Source organism: Mus caroli, chromosome 12 (genome assembly GCF_900094665.2).
Source record: "Mus caroli chromosome 12, CAROLI_EIJ_v1.1, whole genome shotgun sequence".
In the NCBI taxonomy this organism is placed as follows: domain Eukaryota; kingdom Metazoa; phylum Chordata; class Mammalia; order Rodentia; family Muridae; genus Mus; species Mus caroli.
Window position 1 is genome coordinate 33645009 of NC_034581.1, and position 21756 is coordinate 33666764.

General features: G+C 35.3%; 1 protein-coding gene across 2 annotated transcripts in view; it reads left to right on the forward strand.

Annotated features, from left to right (window-relative positions):
• Agmo (alkylglycerol monooxygenase) overlaps nucleotides 1–21756 on the forward strand; it is a 356668-nt gene that overhangs the window by 182614 nt on the left and 152298 nt on the right. For both annotated transcript variants that reach the window (XM_021178991.2, XM_021178992.2), the window contains exons 7-12: nucleotides 1068–1133; nucleotides 1225–1304; nucleotides 4472–4606; nucleotides 5082–5198; nucleotides 13175–13257; nucleotides 14058–14163. In XM_021178991.2, the coding sequence (XP_021034650.1) occupies nucleotides 1068–1133; nucleotides 1225–1304; nucleotides 4472–4606; nucleotides 5082–5198; nucleotides 13175–13257; nucleotides 14058–14163 (587 nt within the window). The remainder of the gene's footprint in view (nucleotides 1–1067; nucleotides 1134–1224; nucleotides 1305–4471; nucleotides 4607–5081; nucleotides 5199–13174; nucleotides 13258–14057; nucleotides 14164–21756) is intronic.

A 21756-nucleotide genomic window follows, 5' to 3' on the forward strand; every position in this document is an offset into this window, starting at 1 on the left:
CAACTGGGCTTTAACTGAAAAATATGCTTATGTTCAGTTTAAAAAAAAAAAAGCATCAAAACAAAATAAAAGCTAATATAGGTTTCCTTTTAAAATTTATTTTATTATTATAATTTTGTTAATGTGAGTATTTTTGTCTGCATGTATACCTGTATTCAACATGCATCCAGTCTCCTCTGAGGCCAGAAGAGCATGTCAGATTCCCTGGAATGGGACTTGCAGATTGTCATGAGCCATCATGGGTGCGGCAGATTGAACCTCGGGACTGTACAAGCAGCCAGTGCTCTTAGCAGCAGAGTAACCATTGCTCTGGCTCCAAAAAAACATTTATTATCATCTCACTTCCCATTTACTTCCTCTGAACATTGCGATAATTAATGTGATAATTAGTTATTTCTTGGTAGTTTTATGAAACTAGTTATGTGAATATATGTAGATATTTAGTTAAAATGTTGGGAAAATGCACATGAGTTTTAAAAAAGATCTCTTTAATAAAATTAATTGCAAAATAATTAAAATGAGACTACAGCTCACAAATAATATCTGTTATTATCAGTGATAATTTTTTTAAATTTTTTGTGATCATAATATAATTAAAATATTTTACCTTTCCCTTTTCCCCCTCTAAGCTGTCACACATATTCCTTCCAATTCTACTTCAAATTCACAATCTCTTTTATCACTAATTGTTATTGCTTGCATACAAGATTAATATACATATGTTCTCTCTCTCTCTCTCTCTCTCTCTCTCTCTCTCTCTCTCTCTCTCTCTCTTTCTCTCTCTCTCTCTCTCCAGTTTTACTTGCTCAGCCCAGTTCAATGCTACTTGTATATATGCTTTCAGGGTTGGCTCTTCAGCACCGAATAGCCAGCTATTGTAATTCTTCCCTGGACAAGTCCACCTATTTTACTCTCAACTTTCCTCAGTTACTTAGGTAGAGGAGAAGATATTTTCAAAAACATTTTATTGCTTGAATTTTTCTTATGTTATAAAACAAGAAAAATAGATTTTTGAAAGCCCAATTTCATCTATTTGAAAAAAATACTTTTACTATTTTGTCTCACAGGTAGAAATCGTTATTGCATTGATAAAAACTATGCTGGCACTCTTATTATTTGGGATAGAATTTTTGGTAAGTAAAATGTACAAATATCATAATAGTTAATTAGCTGCTTTGAAAATGATGTAAAGTCATTAGTCATATTGTAATGCTTATCTTCCAGGGACATTTGAAGCAGAGAATGAGCAGGTCATATATGGTCTAACCCATCCCATTGGTACATTTGAGCCATTCAACGTGCAGGTAATTCAGTCAGCCTTGAACTTTCTGAGTGCATAGAGTTTTACAAATTCAACTTTAAGCAGAAAATGGGCATTGTAGGTGGAAGCACTTTACATTGCTGTGAAAAATGTTTTACATACAAATGAATTTGAAAATAACTTAGTGGTCAAGTGACAACTTGAGTCAGATGGGTAAGAGCCATTAAAACTTAGTATAAGAATTTTCAAATGTATCTAATACTTCAAATGCAAAGAAAGTGCCTCTCTAAAACCATGTTGTTTCTCAGAATAGACCTGAAATATATTCATGTATTCAGGAGTAGTGGTAAGACATATAATTAAGGCTGATCCCACAGTACGAAAAATATTTGCTACAAGCCTTCAAACTCTGGTTAGAAATTCAACATGAGGCCTTGGCCCTTCTCATCTTAGATCAGGTGTCAAGGAGCATTATACATCAGTGAGGTCCATGTATTACCTCTCCTGCTAAGACTTCATGGAGCAGACCAATTTTCTGTTACACATGTGGTATTGCTTGCTCGCTGGCCTTAGTGGTTGGCACTAGAGAAATGAAGAATGTCTGCCAAGTTCCAACATGTCAACATCAGATGACCGCAAAGGCTCCTGGGGTTACGAAATTACAAATGAGGAAAAGGTAACAGTGCTCTACAAGCTATGATGGCCATCCAGTGACAGCTCTGCTCACTGGGTTGGATGCAACACCCTGGACGTAACATATTACAGGTTCCTGATGGGAGCACTTTGCAAACCTACTTCAGTTTGCACAGAACATTGAGACCAAAAGAAGATCACCATCTGTTGAAACTCTGCTACATCAAGTACCTGCAAACAGAAAACAGTTCATTAATCATCAGTAATGACTTATGAATCAGCGGTTCTTTTTTATTTCTAAACTCTAGCAGAGGAAATATAGGCTCAGAGTACTTAAATAATTCCAAGTTCTATTATCAACTGCCAATTTAACCTAGCAATTCAAGATCCAAGCACACTTAACTCATTTATTATACCCCCGTTTTACTGTGGCTTCACATACCAGCTATGGTCAATTGCTATCCTTCCTATACTAAAAGCCCACAATTGAAAAGGAGAATGCTGCTGTTCATCATCTTGTACTTCTCTGCTACCTGGCATTCCTTCCATCTTTATCCAGGCTGTACTCAGAACAGGGTATGTCTCTCAGGAGACACAATAAATACATCTGGATCTTGACAACCAGATGTATTAAATTAAAACCAAATCAGAAAATTTACAACAAAGTGCCCTTTTCCTTGCTTATTTCCTTCATTTCTCCTTAATATGAATAAATAAAATATATATAATCCTGCTTCATCTCTCGAGGAGAGAGCTTTACACACCTGATGAATAAGTGACCATTTTTGTAATGTGTAGATTTGGCTCAGTAGCACTGTGGACTTAAATTGGAATAGATCATAGGTGATGCTGATATTATTGATGAATTCATAACACTTTTAAGCAAGTCTTTGAGGAATATATTGTTTTTGTTTGTTTGTTTGATTTTTGAGGATAATGGTTTCATACCAGAGAAAAGATCAGTGAGAGGGTATTTTAAGCACTACATATGCATAGTCAAATGAAAGACTTGGGATCACTAAGTGTCAGCGTGAGACAAAGGCAGGTATTCTTTAGCTACTGCTCATTTAAGGCAAGTATTAAGCCTCTAGGTATCTGCCTTCAAAATGTTTTCTTCATCATGGTAGTTGTCACCTGTGGGGCTAAGGTGCTCATTTTATTGAGAAATGTCAAGTTGGCAAATGATGATATTTAAGAGTTTCTGACAAAGTATTTACTTTCAGTGACATCCCTTAGCATGAAGCTGAATTGCTTATGTAGGATTTATCACCCCTAGAATTTGTAGCACTACATACAGGAATATGTTTGCTATTGTTATGTGTAGAGTATTCACCCTGATCTCTTTAGAAAACCCAAGTTCCAGGGTAATAGGAACTAAGTAATTAAAAGAAATGTCTTTATGCTTTTGTGATGTATTTTTCATCAGTAGTATCCAAATGTGTACAAATAAAATTGAAGTACATTTTCAAAATACCCAAATGATTCAATATTTTAATGAGTGTTGGAGGTTCTAAGCATACTAATATTCTGTATTACTACTAGTAGTGAAAATCTCCAAGCTAAGCTTCCTTCTAACATTTACCTCATCTTCAGAAATGTCTCCATTAAGTCTCATAATAACTCATGTTGATTCTTGGAATAGTTCAAGCAGTCATAAAACCCATTTTTCTAATCTTAGCAATTTAAATTCACCCAGGGACTGCTAAAATACCAGCAAGACCACAAATTCTGGGAGCAAATGCTTTTCTCTCCATTAATGCATTTCTGTACTTTAAAAAATTCTAACATTTAGAGTCTGGAGCTGATGCCCAAACCCTAGGAATATATTCAGTCTTATGGGGTGTATCATGGGTACTTGTGTGAAATGTCCCTATAGTTAAAATTTATTGAGAACTTATATGTGCCCATGTTTTTAACTTCTGTATATGTCAAATAAATGCTATTTAAAGAATGAGGAGTATTCCTGTTATAACATTCAGTATAAAGGTCTCCCTCAGGCATCAAACTTGTCCTTACTTGTTGCAGAATGAGCTATTTAGTACTTGGACCTCTACAATCTGAAATGTCTGTGAATATGTTTTGTTAATATCATGTTATTAACCTAAATAATTGTTTTAAAGGTATTTGAACTGATAAGCCCTCTTAAGATGGCTCCATGTTTGATTGTAATATCCATCCAGTTACGTGTTAGAGACAGAGTCAGTAGACAAGGTTACCAGTTCCACAGACTGCTAGTTAATTTTATTTGAAGCAACCACATAGCTTATTTACTCTACTTTGCTAATTTGTAACCAATTATAGTTTTTCACTTCAAAATTATAATTTCACTTAACTTCCAAGATGTTGATAAGAACAGATTGAAGATATACAGAATGTATAGAATTAATTAAAATACAGAATGTTAAAATACAGAATTATTAAAATACATATCAATATATTATTTATCTTCCCAGGCACAATGTCTATTATAGACAATATATAAATTAAACCGAAATACTTATAAATTATATAGTTAGTTATATTTAATTTTCTTTTTTACGTTTGTCTTACTTTGAATTAACTCTATTTTTTTTCAAGTTTCACCATTTACTTTATATATGGACTACATTCTGGACCACACCTGGATTCTGCCATAAGTTTTCTGTCCTATTTAAAGGACCAGGATGGGGTCCAGGTAAACCAAGACTTGGCCTGAGTGAAGAAATTCCAGAGGTAAGTATAGTGCATAGCATAAGAGATGGGGAGGCTAGATATGTAATGCCATCCTCATGTGAAACTGTGAAATGATGTTACTCAGCATGATGTATACAGACAGCTTAATGAGAAGACACCACCACAAATGTGGATTAAGGGGGCAATACCTAGTATGTAGGCATTGGTTCATTACAGGGAGTACAATTTAGGAAGTAGAACAATTGAAATTATTTTCAGAACCATTTATACGTATAGCAAGAGCCTCTTCTGGTGTGTTTGTCTTCTATTCAGAGATCTAAAACCTGAGAGATGGAAAGACCTTTGGAAATCAGGTTTATTCTTAATTTTATTTATGATAAAAAGAAGTGCTGGGAATAAAAGCTTGTGCCACCAGACCCGGCGCTGTGACTCATCTTTTCTCACAGTGTGAATTGTATGAAGAGAGATGAGCAGCAGCATTGAGTAAAGGAAATTGTCCTTCTTGTCTACCCAGGTTACAGGACAGGAAGTCCCCTTCTCATCCTCAGCATCCCAGCTCTTAAAGATCTACACTGTCCTCCAGTTTGCAGTAATGCTGGCATTTTATGAAGAGACCTTTGCAAATACAGTGGTAGGTAGCATCAATTTTAACATAGTATGTGAAAAATAATACAAGTACTTTTTAAAAATTAAAACAAACTATTCCCTTGTGACTACACTCTATTTTTCTTCATAATTGCTTTCCGTTTTGGGGGAGGAACATGACGAACTTTAATAAACAGGTAAATTAATCTCCTCAAGAGTATTAAATGTAAACAAATCAGTTACATCCAAGTGGTATTGTATATAATATATGTTAAATGTTTTCACCAAATCTACATGCTAAATAAAATGTTACTTACCATATTTTTCTAATTGAAATAAAGACTTCAAAAGTCAGAAAAGAATATTTTCAACCAATTTCAGCATACTTCATATATTTAAATAATAAGCTGAAAATTGAGTTTGGAGGATTTCAATTGCAAGGTTGTAGTTTTTCCTAATTTTCTCTTTAAGATGGACATAATAACTGAGCTAGGGGAAATATAAACATAAGTGAACTAACAGGTACAGTGTAGGAATGGGTATACTATAGTTATTTCACGTTATCTGCACCGGCTGTGTTCAGGAAAAGGCAAAAGTAGCAAAAAGTATGTAAAATGGACTGAAAATGGAGAAAATGGGAAAATAAATATTTTACTTTCATGAACTCATTCATTATATATTCTTTATGAATGTATAGTTGTCCAAAAATGTAGATAAGAACTGTAAGGTAATTAAATTCAGAGTAGATAAAATGCAAGATAGATAAAATTACTGGATAGAAACTTCACTGAATTGTTCTCAAGGAAAAATATGAATCTCAGAGTCATGAATTTTAAGGTTGTCACAGTTATTCTAAAAATAATGGCTGTGCCTTAACTGAATGGACACTGTTTTTATTCCTTGAAGTATGGTAATTTTACACAGGTCTATTTTAAGCTGGACAGAACATCAACAATTAGTTTACTAAATGTAAAAAAAAAAAAAAAAAAAAAACCTCCTGGAATGCATAAAGGAGACTGCAGAAACTACAGAATATCTAAGAAGCTAAAAATGATGAAGAAGCAGAGCTTTTGGGGGTAGCTGACTCAGATCTATGACAGCTGTAATTAGGTATGTACTGATGAGACAAGGTTAAGGGTCTCCTTCACTCAGACAACACACTTTTGATAAAGTAATTAAATTCAAAATAAAATTAAAACATTTCCAGGAAAACTAGAGTAAAGCATTAATAAAGAGAAAATATTAAGAAAAGATTTGTAGACTTTTACTTAGCTTTTAGGAAGTAGTGGGAAAATAGATCCCTGAAAATTTCTGATTTTCTTCTTTTGGTTTATTTTTGAGATTGTAATTCAATTATATTTCCCTGTTCCCTTTCCTCTCTCTAAGTCCTTCCATAAAATCCTTTCCATTATATTTCATATTTATGGGCTCTTTTTATTAAATTTTATATTGCATATATCTGCATATGTATGTATGTATGTATACAAATATTCCTAAATATAGCCTGTTTAGTCCATTTAAAATTACTTGTATATACGCTTTCAAGGCTAACCATTTTTCAGAATTTTAACTATCTGGTCTTCATATTGGACTGAATAGAAACTTATACTAACAATGGTTTGGATAAGCATCAGATGAGAATAAATTTTTAGTTAGTCTCAGATCAGAGGTCAGTTACCAAAAAAAAAACAAAAAAAAAGTTCAAATTATTCCTGTTGTTAATATATAAATTTAAGTCTAGATAAAACATTCCAACAATTATAAACCAAGAGTTTAAATAAGCTAATCAGAAACTCATATGAGAAGAAAAATAAACAATCTGAAGCATGGGGTATAACCACAGAATCAAACTATCAGAGTACTGAAAATTAATATAATCAAAATACTAAGTACAGTTAATATTTTAGTAATAGATTAGAATGTGAAAACCTAACATACATTTTAATCTTTAAAATTCATTTTCTCTCATATATTACATCCTTTACTTTCTACAGTTTCCTTTCCCTCCATTCTTCCCCTTCCTCTGACAATTCACCTTCCTCGCAAATCCACTCCTCCTCAGTTTCCCTTCAGAAAAGAGCAAAGCAAGTCCTAATAAGGCACAAAGTCTCTTGTCAGGGCTAGATGAAGCAATCCAGTAAGAGAAAAAGGATCCCAAGAGTAGGCAAAGCAGTCATAGACACCCCATTCCCACAAGAACATCAAACTGGACAGCTACAGCATCTATGCAAAAGACACAGTGCAGCTCCATACTGGCTCAGTGATTGACCTTCTGTCTCCATGAGGTCCTACGATCCCTGATTGAAACTAAAATATCCAAAGCACTTTTGAAAATCACATAAGTAGCTGGAATAAATAAATAATGTGTGCTGAGAACTAGATATACTGGTTATTGTTAGTAATGTCATTATCATTAAATAATTATGTATCAATGGAATATTTCTCTGGAACAAATCTGTAGGGTCTACATAATTTAGATATAGAATTATGATTGTACAATTACACATTTGAAATAGATTTTTGAATGTGGTGATCAGAATTCTTCAGTTTTATGATAGAAATTCTATCCAGCTGAACATACTGATTTACACAATTGAGCCTTGGGAATGGCTGTCTCCTCAGTGTTCCTTCCATGGGCAATCTTACTCTCTTGTAACTCGGTGCTGAGTCTCCTGCATGAGCTACCATGCTTACCAGACACTCTGGCTTTCAATACTGGCATACAAAGAACTTCAGGTATGACTATGCGAGACTTAGCTGAATATCCATTTGTATATCTGTAAAATAGACAGTAGAATTACTCCTGGGATTTATATTCGGTCTATGAATGGGAATGAAGCAGGGTCAAGTGTAGTGTCCTCATGTTCTGAAAGAGGTTAGTAACAGAAGGTCTTGAAAAGAAAATCGTGGTGAAAAATACACAGTAAATGGAAAATAGAGTTGAGGCAAATTCAACATCTCCTTAACATGTCTATTACCTGTTGATACATTCAACCATAAATGTGTGGATTGCACTTGCATTTTAAAAGTAGTCTTTATTAACTGGTCAAATGCCCTGTAATTTAGTTTGCCTGCAGAATTCAGGCAAACTGTGGCCAAAGGCAATAGTTGAATTCTTGTAGATAACCTTATTGAATTCATTTTAAAATTTTCAGGATATATCAAAGGTTTTTTTTTTTAATTTGCCAAAAATGTCATGTTTCATCATGTAGTTGGCATTCACATATCTGTACTAAACCAATCACTAACACCAGGTCCAAATTACACATGAGTGACAGTCTTGCCAAGTGTAGTGCTGCCCTCAGGATGCTCTCCTCACCTTTCCTCTCATCACCTGGCAAACTCATCAGAATCAGCACAGTATTCATATAGAAGAAGTGAGAGACATGTTCTCGGAGAGGGACCAATAGGACATGCCATAAGCCATGCAGTTAAATGAAGGAGATTTGCAGCAACTTCTAATAGAGTTGACTTAGGCTGTATTGAAGAAAGCTATTTGCATTTAACACTGTTTTTAACTGTTGGTGTTGCACATTTGTATTTCTGAATTGCTTCATTTTTTTTAATCCATATTAGTAGTCAAATACTTCTCTTGAATGGCCCAGTTTGGAACATTTGGTAAATTTGTGTGAGTTCTCTCTATATGCATGCAATTAAAGGAAACTCCAGTAAAACATAGAATGGACTATATTAGCTTCAGGATAAAGCACTGAGTTAGATTCTAGATTCTATTTCATGAAATGAAAATAAAAAATATAGTGATTGTATGTGTACTTGCCTATTATTTAGATTTTGTTGCATATTCTAAAACTAATGATGGAACTGTTGTGCTATGATGGCTTGTCATTAAGCTGACAAAAGGAAAAAGTTGCCTTCAAGAATTTCCTGGATGAGCAAAACATTCACAATGGCCATTTGAACTACCATAATCTTAATAGACACATGTAGTCATCAGCTGTCCTAATTTATTAAACTACAAGTAATATTTCCTGGGTATCCATGGAGAATGATTCAAGTACCTTTTTCTTACCTCACAGCTAACAAAATTTAAAGGTGCTCAAGTCCTTTATATATGTAGCATGGTATTTTCATAAAGTGTAAGCCCATCTTCCATTGTACTTTAGTCATTTCTAGATTACTTGTGCTTTATCAATGTTGTAGCACGTAGTGAACAAAGGCTTTGAGCATAGGTTCAACATAAATAGTGTTTTACCACGTATGTTCAGTCTGTGGTTTCAGGAATCGTAGAATCCACAGACACGATACACTCTTTGTCACTGCTTAACATAAGCTCTTGGAATCATTTCCTTTAGTATCATAGAATTTGTCTATCATTAGTTATGTTGTTTAATACATTCAACCAAACTGGGCTTAAGTTTTATGAGCTGTAATAATGTTCAGATACTTGCATAAGACTAAAACAAACAAACAAATCAAAATCTAGACCCTTTCCCTGAAAAATAACCAACTGTAGATTATACTCAACATTGTCCAAAGTCAAGTACAACTTACAGTATTTTTTTATTCTTTCTACTTGTGTTTCTACTTATTCGAAAATCAAAACCAGAAATTTATCTAAGAAATTGGAGCCTTCATTTTGGTTTTCAAATGACATCCTCAACATTAAATTCATACACAGAGTTCAACTTTGGGGAGCAGATGAACAGATCTTGGGTAAAATTTAGGTAGGCATTCCACATATAAAGAGATATACTTGGAGATCAGATTTCTCTCCTATAAGATGAGTATAGTAGAAACTGGTATAATGGATAGGCAAAGAGAATTATCCAGTGTTGAAAGCTTTTTCAAGTTAAATTTGGAGTTGGAGATATTTCATTCGTGACACAAATTAATTCTGAAGGGTACCTTTGTTTACCCACATATGTTTTTCTTCACTCAATACTTGCTATTTGACTCAGAAGAAAGCTTGCTTAGGATCAAAATTATACAGTTCCTTCCCAGTATGAGGACTTCTGAAAGCAGATGAAGACTTTAAACTGTTCTCTCTCTCTTTCTAAACCTCATCTACTATAAGCAATAATCACATAGAATGATTCTGGCTGACTTGGAACAGAGAAGCCTGGTGTGATCACAGAGGCCTTTATGTTTAACCATACACTAGAGCAGATAAGTACTTGCTTATTTTATATGTGAAACTCCTGTATAAATAATTTTGAGGGTAAAAAACAATAATGCAATGACTACCACAAAGCTGTGAGAGACCCATTCATTTTTCTCTGACCACTGTGCACCAGCTACGTAAATGCAGTGTTGAGTGGCTGGACTCACACACTTTACAATTTTAGTTATACTTAGGAAATCATTTCTTATCCTGACAGCATCCATTTCATGGGATGACATCATGAATAGATTCTTGAAATTTAAAAAATGAGCTATATACTAGCATACTCTTCAAAAAAATATAAAATGCAAACAGATTTAAACTGACAAAAGGCTTCAGTATGTAAACGGTCTTTGGATAGTGTGGATAATAAAATTACTGGGGATAGGCTTTAAGGTAGATTACTTTGATGACATAGTGCAATTAAGCAAAGCACCTGGGTATCTATTTAGAACATAATTTTAGAAGCATATTATTATAGTTTTAAATTTACTTGGATGTTCTCTGAAACACTTAAGCACTAGAATTTTATAATGAATGTTTCCATTTTGACATTTTTAATGGACCCACTAAAAAGCACCAATATATTTAGTTCTCGGGTAACTGGGTGTTCCTTGTGCAAATTTAATGGATCATGAACTTTATCTAGTTAGCTGTAGATTGCTGTGGCTCTTAGGCAATGCTCATTATTTTGCATAAATATTCCTGGGAAGGTTAGAGAAGTAAGAATTATACATTCCAGTGACAAATATAATTTCATCTACTAAACTGTAATACAAAAGTAAAGTCCTTAGTTGTACTAGTATGGAAGTTTACCTACAACTCTAGACTTGGAAAGCAGAGATATGAGGATTGCCAGAAGTTTGAGGGCAGCTTAATAGACATAGCAAGTTACAGACTAACTCAGGCTATATGGTGACACCTTATCTAAAACAAACAAACAAAAACAACTCATGCCAAGTGATTAAATATTAAATTTAGAATTATGTTTATCTTCATGTTATCAGTAAAGTCTTAAGTTTGATTAGTATCTGTTAATTCCTTTAAAAATTGGCCCTTGATCCTGTGAAGTTTCTATGCCCCAGTATAGGGGAATGCTAGGGCCAGGAAGCAGGGTGGTTGGGGAGAAGGGGAGAGGTGGGAGACGATATGGGATTTTCAGAGGGGAAACTAGGAAAGGGGATAACATTTTAAATGTAAATAAATAAAATATCTAATAAAAAAACAAATAAAAATGTTGTCCTTAATAAGAATTGCCTTAGTCATGGTGACTTTTCAAGGATGTAAGACAGAAATTGGTCCTGAAGGCAGGCAAGAGGAAACTGGATGTGCTTGACACTGGGCATAGCTTACACTTTTAAGAAACCAAAGCCCCACCTCCACAGTGACACACTTTCTCTAACAAGGCCACACCTTCTAATAGTGCCATTCCTTCTAGTCAAACATTCCAACACATGAATCTATGAAGGACATACCTATTCAAACGAACATATTCCACTCCCTAACCCCCATAGCTTATAGCCATAACATAATGCAAAAATGTGTTTAGTCTAATTTCAAAAGTCCCCATAGTCTATCACAGTCTCAGCAATGTTTAAACGTCCAAAGCTCAAAGACCCTATAAAATCAAAATCAAAATTCAGATCATATGCTTCCACTGCATCATGACATAGGGTATGTATTACCATTCTAAAACACAGGGAATGTGTGAAAATACTGGACAAAAGCAAGGCTGAAAACCAACTGGGCAAACTCTAAACTCTGCATCTCCATACCTGATGTCAAAGCATTTGAAATGTAAATGAAGAAAATATCTAATAAAAAAAAAAGAAAAGAAAAGAAAGAAAGAGAAAAAGAAAATGAAAAAAAGAAAAAAGAAAAAAAATGTTATTCAGATCTCCAACTCCTTTTAGCTTCATTGATGACAGTACATTTCTTTCTCTTGGGCTGATTCTATTCCCTGTTAGCAGTTTTCCTCAGCAGGTAACCCATAGCTCTGGAATCTCTAAGATTTCGATCTCTAAGCCATGCAGAATTCACCTTCACAGCTTCAGGCAACTGCCACTTTGGGGGTCCATGCAGTGACACCCCTGCAGCCCATCTAAACTCAGCAACTTTCCTTAGTCACTGAAGGAGTTTTCTTGACTCTAAAGCCAGAACCACTTGGCTGAAGCTGCCAAATTCTCTTACTTGCTATGGCTGGAACATGACCCTCTTGTTCAATTACATCTTCACCAGCTTTCTGATGCCCAGGAGCTGCACAACCTCAAATGTGTTGGCCTCTTGCACATCAAAAATTAACCAAAAATATGTCCCCAAATTGTTGAATATTGGTCAATCTTATGAAGACTTTTCTTCAGTTGAGGTTCTCTCTTCTTGACAAGTCTAGCTTTTACATAAAATATTTAAAAAGAAAGAAAAAAGAAAAAAGTATAAAACCACTAAACAACACAGCTCTGCTGAACACATCTTTCTTTACATATTTCTTGCATGAATAAAGTTTGCAATTTAAGGTAGAATTAATTGTTCAGGTTAAAAATATGTACTATAATATAATATTTATTTCTTTTTTTAATATTTATTTCTTAAATGTATAATTTTTATCCATGTTTGGGGATTCACATGCTTCAAATAATTACAAAAGTCAAAAATGTAAAGGAAACAGGGAAAAATAACAGTTTAAGAAATAAATGTTCATGATGAAAATATATGTTTCCTTCTGAACTTTCTGATAAGGTCACTTAGTGGTGCTAGAAAACAAAATGTCCTCTATATCTATCACCTTTGTGAAGCTAGTGATAAGTGGTACGCTGGAAAGTCTGTTTCCATGGCAGCACTCGTTGCTAATGGTCCCCCTAAGTCCTCTAAACAGTTCTTTCCTTGACCTCTGTGTTTTACAGGTACTCTCCCAGGTCACTCTTCTTTTGAGAATCTTCTTCTTTATCCTGACCTTGACTTCCATTGGTTTTCTTCTGGATCAAAGGCAAGACATGGATTTTCCATACTACGATAAAATATCAGTGTAATATGAACCTTTATAATTTAGTTTTTCAAACTTAGTATTGTATACCATTGTTTTAAATGAGTTAACTATACCAGTTTTGCATCTAAGTCATTTTTATCATTTGAAGAAAAAAGCAGTGGACTACTGAAGAGAACATCACATGCCCTACATTCTAGACATGTATTTGTTGATATTTTATTGTTTTGCTCTCAGCATCTCTCTGAATTGCTCTGCTTGGTATCTAACACTGGCAGTCTGTTCTAACCTGGATCCTTCTCATTCTCTGGTTCTTTCTGTCTTCACCTACAACCTATCTCTGTAAAATGTTCCCAGTAAAACTGCCTTCTCCCTCCCCCCTCTACTACTCTTTTAAGTGGCATCTCTATCTTGTGTGTTTTCAAAAGAGTTGGGCATATTTTATCCCTGACTCATTCTTTCAAATAGTTCTCTGATTTGTCACTTTGTCTTCCCCTCAATTAGATGTCACTTTCAAACATAGCTGCTTCCTTCTACAAACTAACCTTATTGACCTGTATTGTTTGAGATAGCTCATCACTGTTTTAATTAAACAATGAATTGATAAAACAGGTTTTCCTCAAAAAAATACATTTTGTTTATTATTTTATGACTATGTTCAAAGTACTTTAGAGACATACCACTTAATTATGTTAAATACATTTCAAGAAAATCAAAAGTAAAGTTTATTGCTATTTAATTATGACATAAACTCATGGGGACAGTATTAAAGCTAATGGATATTAACACCATGTTTTTTTCAGATCCAAGGCAGCTACTATGGAAACTTTCCGGTGCCTGTTGTTCCTAACCCTGCACAGATTTGGTCACTTAAAGCCTCTTATTCCATCTTTATCATTTGCATTTGAGGTAAGACATTTACTGAATTATTTAACTCACTCATGAAATGATGTTTTCTCTTTATTGAAGTTCTGCCTAATATTTGTAGCTAAGGTTTTCTGTGCACTATATCTTGAATTACTATTTGTATAACTTTTAAATACTTAATATTGGTAACTCATGGTTTTCTTATCCCAAAATCTTGGTTGATATTATTATGTTATAGAGATTGGACAAAATACATTGCAGAACACTTTGAAGAAAACTAGCATGCATTGTAGGTTCTCAAGAATTTAGTGGTAAAATGGCTTTACAAGGATACTGGCATCTAATCCTATGAAAAAAGTTTTGAAAACAAAAAGAGTGTGTGATGATTTTAAATCACCTATAACAGAAGTAATCATGTATGAAAGTAACTTTTAATCACCAGATGTAGCTGTTGTCTTACAGGCTTACTGCTGAATAAGTTCACATTTTATAGCTCTTTCTGAACTCTGGCTGTTTGGTTCAACTTACCTCTTCTGGCTCAAACTCCTCTCCACACTGATTGATTCAAACTGACTTCTCTCAGCATCTCACTGAATTTCTCTGCTTGACCTCTAACTCTCGAAATCTGTTCTAATCCTCTGGCTCCTTCTCATTCTCTGATTCTTTCTGCCTTCATCTACAACCTGTCTGTGTTAAGTTATCCCTGTAAAACTGTCTTCTGCCTTCCCCCTCCACTACTCTATTAAGCAGCATCTCCTTCTTCTGCAGTCTCATGAGAGATGGGCATATGTTATCCCTGACATATACCATCAACTTTTTCTCGGATTTGCCACTTTGTCTACTGCTTAATTAGATGTCACTTGCAAACATAGCTGCTTGCTTCTACAAACAATATTACTTACCTTTATTGTTTGGGATTAAAGGTGTGTACCGAGGGTATGCCTGTACTCCAGCCAGAGGAGTAAAAGGTGTGTGATTTATCTTCATTCTAGCTGGATCACATAGATCTTGGAGGTATTTGGATGTCATCCCTTGCCAGAACAGCCATGTTACTGCATTAAAAATCCTTTATAATTATATATGAAAGAAAAATGAGATTTTTAAAAAAATAAAAGCTATGTTTTGATATGGTAAGTGATAGTTAAGATGGATCTTCCAGAGGTTCTTTAGAATTATTTGTTATTTTATAGTCAGGAAATATTTAAACAGTATTACTTATCTTTTGTTTTTATTAGAGTCTTTAAAAATATTAGGCTTAGCCAGGAGTGGTGGCGCATGCCTTTAATCCCAGCACTCGGGAGGCAGAGGCAGGCAGATTTCTGAGTTCGAGGCCAGCCTGGTCTACAGAGTGAGTTCCAGGACAGCCAAGGCTACACAGAGAAACCCTGTCTCAAAAAACCAAAAAAAAAAAAAAAAAAAATATTAGGCTTGATTCCTGAACAATTTGCCAATTTATGAGACAAATCAATATGTGAGTTTATGTAAGTGGAAGCATAATTCCTAACCTTCCTCTGTTAACAAAGGACAAAATGCCTTAGTTTGTTCTCTGTTACTGTGATAAAACAATGACCAAAAACAGAATGGAAGAAAGAGAGTTTATTTCATTTTATGTTTCCAGGTTACTGTTAATCACTGTGGAAAGGCAGGGCAGAAGCTGGAGACAGCACTGAAGGAGAAACCATCAACTATAGAAAGATGGTTCTTCCTGGCTTGCTTCCCACAGCTATCTCTCTTATATTGCTCAGGGTCCCCTGTGTAGGGATCTTACCACTCACAGTGGGCGAGGCCCTTCAACACTAGTTAATAGAGTGTTTCACAGGCATGTTGGCATTCCTTTAATTGAATCTCTGTCTTTCTAGTCCTTTGAGGTTGACAACTAAAATTAGCTACTATAGCTGGATTTTTTTTCTACTTTGTAGGTCCTTTCTTTCATTCTTCTCCACTCCTTTTCTTTTACCCTTCCAACCTCCTAACACTAGATATGAGATAGAAAGAAAAGAGACAGAGAGGTACAGAAAGAGCTCCCTGAATAAAATCAGGGGTTGAAAATAGGGAGATGTTCTTATTACATTACTTCTGGCTGATTAAGGGTGTCCAGTTTCTTGGGGCAAGTTTGATCTTTACTGTCAAGATATCTAATTTCCCTCTCCTCCTTCTTCTTTTTCTTCGTTGTGCATAACTACATAACAAACCATGACTAATAGCCACCAACAACAACCAACAATCCAGCTATCTGGCTACAGACATTTATATACCCTCTGAAATTTTTCCAGATTTCCAAACATCACACATTTGCAGAAAGTACCTGCAGTGGCAAAGCCATGCTTTTCCTAGAGCACAAGGCAAATCATTGTCAGCTGCTGTGGACAAACTGAAGCAGGCCCATATTCCACAACTGGAATTAAAATGAAAACGTATTTGTTATAATATTTCTGATTTTTAAAAATCAAAACTCCAAAATTGTCAATACAAACTACCACATAATCTACTGTAAAATATATATTTTTTAATGAGTATAAATTTGATAAAAGTTTGAAATCAGTTTGACATTATAAAGACATATATACTTTTTTTTTTTTTTTTGGTTTTTCGAGACAGGGTTTTTCTCTGTATAGCCCTGACTGTCCTGGAACTCACTTTGTAGACCAGGCTGGCCTCGATCTCAGAAATCCACCTGCCTCTGCCTCCCGAGTGCTGACATATATACTTTTAAACAAGTATTTCACTTGTATGAATTTATGCTATAAGAATGATATGCTAAAAAATGAATGGTATGCTAACATGCATGGGTTGATATATATGCAATGGAACTCCTGGTAGCATTACCTGTAGTGATGCAACAGTGACAGTCATCTAATAACACTCACAGTTGACTATTAAACAATCAGGTCTTATTCATAAAACAAAATCTGCAGCTAGAATATAAAAATAGGCAATCTGTTCGAATAAATATAGATATGTTTCAAAATTATAAATAATATATGTGAAATGCACAATGCTATAATGGGTGAGGATCTATAAATACCTGCAGTAGATTTCAAATAAGTGAGTTAAGGTGCTTTACTGAGTGTTTTTAATATGGTTCCGAAAATAAAGGAGAGCATAACACATAGTTTACTGTGCAAAAGCAAGGTGAATTTTGTGGTTAGAAGGAAGAAAGGAATACTTTGTATTAAATATTTTTCCTTAGTACCTCTGAAGCTATTGAACCCTAAGAGCATATTTTGTATTATTATATGGTGCAAATTTCAACAGTAAAGCATAAAGTTTAAGTATCAACATCTTGTGCCATGATATGCACAGCTTTGACTTGACCTGAATGGGGCAATGAGGGTATAACAAAACATACACACAGGGAAGCTGAGGCAAGGTCTAACATGTACTCTGGTGTGGATACACCAGAAGCCAAGGAATACGGCACACTTATTACTTAATGCTAACAGAAAAGCTGGATTTGTTATATACATGGAATGAGGAAGAAATGGGCTACCTAATATTGATAGGGTGTTTTTACAGGAGAACAGTTTTAGGTGTTAGTCATTTGGATGAGGAAAAAATGATTGATACATTCTACAAACTTTGGTTCTAGCAAAAGGTAAGTGGTTTCTGAAATCTATGTCTTACCATTCCTCTAGGCCCAACCCAGGGAAGGCTTTGTCATTCCCATGAGTCTGAGGTATTGAGAGGTATTGAGAGAACTTGACATGGTCATGTTTGTATCACCAATGCATAGTCATTGGAAATCTACTTTCCCTTTCTCTGCCTACATAACTTTAAGTTCTTCCAAAAAAGCAGAAAACAAAAAACAAAAACCCACAAAACTGTTGCGGGCTGTCCAGTGGCTCGCAAGAAATGGAGTACAGCTGGGAGGCAGCCTTGAGCTGAAAGAGAGAGAACTAGATGGACGAGAGAAAGAATGGAGCGAAGTCAAGTTTCCTGATCAAAGCTCAAATGTTTAATGATAATTTGTACTTTATAAAGAGGGAAGCCCATCCCCAGACAAGCCAAGTTACTTGTGAAGTTGTCAGAACAGTCTTTTAGCAGGAACTCTCCAAAATCAGTTCAGGGTTAACTCTGGAAGATCTTGGAGAACCTGTTTGGCCTCAGGCAGGTAGCAGGTAGTGGCACATCAAGGGGGGTGGGGGGGGGATGAGAAGCAGCACAGCAGGTGGCTCCGCCTCAGTGGCAGATGGAAGGAGGTCACACAAAACAAAACAAAAACAAAAACACCAACAAACTCCACAAACCAATAAAATAAAATAAAATAAAATAAAATAAAATAAAATAAAAGCATACCGGAAACAAACAAAACACCAAACTGTAACCAAGGAAAAGTATGCAGATAGATGATGGATGGATAGATAGATAGGTAGATAGGTAGATAGATAGATAGATAGATAGATAGATAGATAGATAGATAGATAGATAGATAAAACTGTGGTATCTGTTATATACTGGTCAATTACTCCTGGATGAGAAGCCTGTCCTGAAGTCTTTAGTATGCCCAGTGTTACTTTATGGGAGAAAACTGATTTTCCATTTACCAGAAAGTTTGCATGATAGGTCAATTGTTTATCTTTACCCTAGTGGTTATGTATTTATTCATAATTTTTTAATAAAACAAAGTAAAATGTAATAAGATAAAATAAAAACTGTGACATTAAAGTTGGATATGACAAACTAACAGAAGGATAATAGCCTAAGAGAAGGTACAAGAAACAGAGACTTTTGTTTACACACTTAGGAATCAAATAAAAACACTAAACTGGAAAACATAAACACAGAGGACCTGGTGCAAACCCATGCAGGTCCATGCATCCTGCTTCTGCTCCGTGAGATCACATGTGCTTTGTTCATATTGATTGAGAGGGCCTTGTTTTTTTTTCACGTTCTTGATCCTTTCTGGCTCTTACATTTATTCTCACAACTTTTCTATGGGGTTCCCTGAACTCTAAGGGGATGCATTTGATGGAGACATCCAATTTAAGGCTAAATGGCCCAAGGTCTCTGAATCTTTCATACTGTCTGACTATAAGTTTATATTTGTTCTATTTGCTTCAGGAAGAAGATTCTTTGATGATAGCTGAGCAAGACACTGAAATATGAATATAGCAGGATATCATTAGGAGTCATTTTATCATTATATATTCTGTTTAGTCCAGTATTGTTTGCTTTTAACCTAGATCCCTCAGCTATCTTTTCTCATGTTTTTGGTCACCTAGGAAGTGTCAAGTATGGGTTCCATCTTCTGGAGTGGGCCTTAAGTCAAATACGTTACTGGTTGGTTACTTTTACAAGGTTTGTGGTGCCGCTTTGTTTCCGTAGTTCATCTTGCAGGCAGTACGCCATTGTAGATACAAGATTTATGACATGCTTGGTTTTTACATTTCTCTTTTGGAAGTATGTATGGTATGGTACTGTAGCAATAGACACTGAAACATAAAAGAGAAGGTTCTATATAGTCATAGTCACCACTCAGTATCTCCATGTTCAATGAGTTATCTACATTTTCAGCAATGAGCTCACGCGGTCAGTTTGTGGAAAGCAAACTATAGTCTTGGCAATAACCTGGGTTGTTTGGAGATACCTATGGGGCCTCTATGAACAACAACTTAATTAGAAATAACCCAATCCCAGTACTGAAAACTTCTTTTGGTGACAATAGATGGCCAAATGGAGGCATGTCTCTACCATTACTTGGTGATTCCACTTAGAACACACACAGACACACAGACACACAGACACACAGACACACACACACATATATATATGAAATGAAGTTTCTACTGTAATAGGCTTTCATATTATCTCTTTTTTAAATACTTTTTAAAATAGGTATTTTCTTCATTTACATTTCCAATGCTATCCCAAAAGTCCCCCATACCCTCCCCCTCCACTCCCCTACCCACCCACTCCCACTTCTTTGCCCTGGTGTTCCCCTGTACTGAGGCATATAACGTTTGCAAGACCAAGGGGACTCTCTTCCCAATGATGGCAAACTAGGCCATCTTCTGATACATATGTAGCTAGAGACAAGAGCTCTGGGGGTACTGGTTAGTTCATATTGTTGTCCCACCTAGGCAAATGGATGGACCTTGAGGGTATCATCCTGAGTGAGGTAACCCAATCATACTATTTCTTAAATGCTACTCAGTTTTAGTCACCCTGCCCCATGTTCTGTCCCCAAATCCTCTCTTTCTCTCCCCCCCACTTGATTTTTCCATTCTAGACTTACACCATCCATTCATAACTAACTATTCTATTTACTTTTCCTAATAAGATGAAAAAACTTAAATATATTTATGTTCTGAACATTTCTATGCTTCATAATATATGACTTTGTATCTCCTATAGTTGTTAAAATATCTTCTGCTTAAAACAACTATATGTATATTCTATTGAAAATAGACTAATTTCATATAATATTCTAATTGTGGCTTCTCCCCAGATTCTCCTAAATCATCACCATTTCTCCATCCACCTAAATTCACACCCTTCTTTTGCTCATTAGAAATGATACCATGAGATTTTTAGAAAAATGGATGTGACTAAAAATAATAATCCTAAATGAGGTAATCCAGGAAGATATGTAATCCAGGAAGGTAATCCAGGAAGATAAATATGTTATGCATTCACTGACATGTGAATATTATCTGTGGTGTCAATGATAATGAAGCTACAATTCACAGACAATACACACAGCAACAGGAACAGAACAGTTCAAAATTTATTTATTCAATAAATATTAAATTTTTATGGATAGCTCCTGCAATTGGATGACATTCAACAAAATTGAGAAAAGCATACTGATGCAATTTTTAAACAAAATAGAAGAATAAATTAAATATGTATTGATTTCACATAGAAAAGACTGTATCCTGAGATGGCCTCTGTTACCCAAGTGCTTGAGAAAAATATACATTAACAGAAAGCATGTATAGTATAGTAAAATTGACATTTCTTGCTGTTCTGGTTTCTATGTAGCACACTACCCCCAAACTTAATGGCCTCAAATAAAGAATTACTTCCCTCAGACTCTTGGATCGGTCACTCCACTACTCCCACTGAGCTTCCCCCTAGACTGCACTAACCTTCAAGGGTCAGCAGAGATGAAGGGGACAGAAGGATTCCAGAGGGATGATACTATTACCTCTGCATGGCTCCTCACTATCCAGTTTGCAAGGCCAATTATATGAGTGCTGAACCTGCTACATTCCATGAAGCAGGGTTTCTGCAGAATTCACTCTTTTTTAAAAAGAAGTTTTTAATAATTCATTCTTATTCACTTTACATCCTGATCACAGCCCTCTCTCCCCTCCTCTCCAAGTTCCATCCTTACAAGTCCCTACTCCCATTTACCCCCTCCTCTTATCCTCAGAGAACTGGAAGCCCCCCTTGGGTACCACCCTACTCTGGAGCATCTAGTCACAAGAGGACTAGGCAATCCTCTTCCACTGTGGCCCAATAAGGCAGTCCAGGTAGTGGAAGAGGACCCAATGACAGTGAACAGAGACTGAAACAGCCCCTGCTCCATTTGTTAGGGGTCCTACATGAAAACCAATCTGCACATTTCCCACAAATATATAGGGGGTCTAGGTTCAGCCTTTGCATGCTCCCTGGTTTGTGACCCCTTTG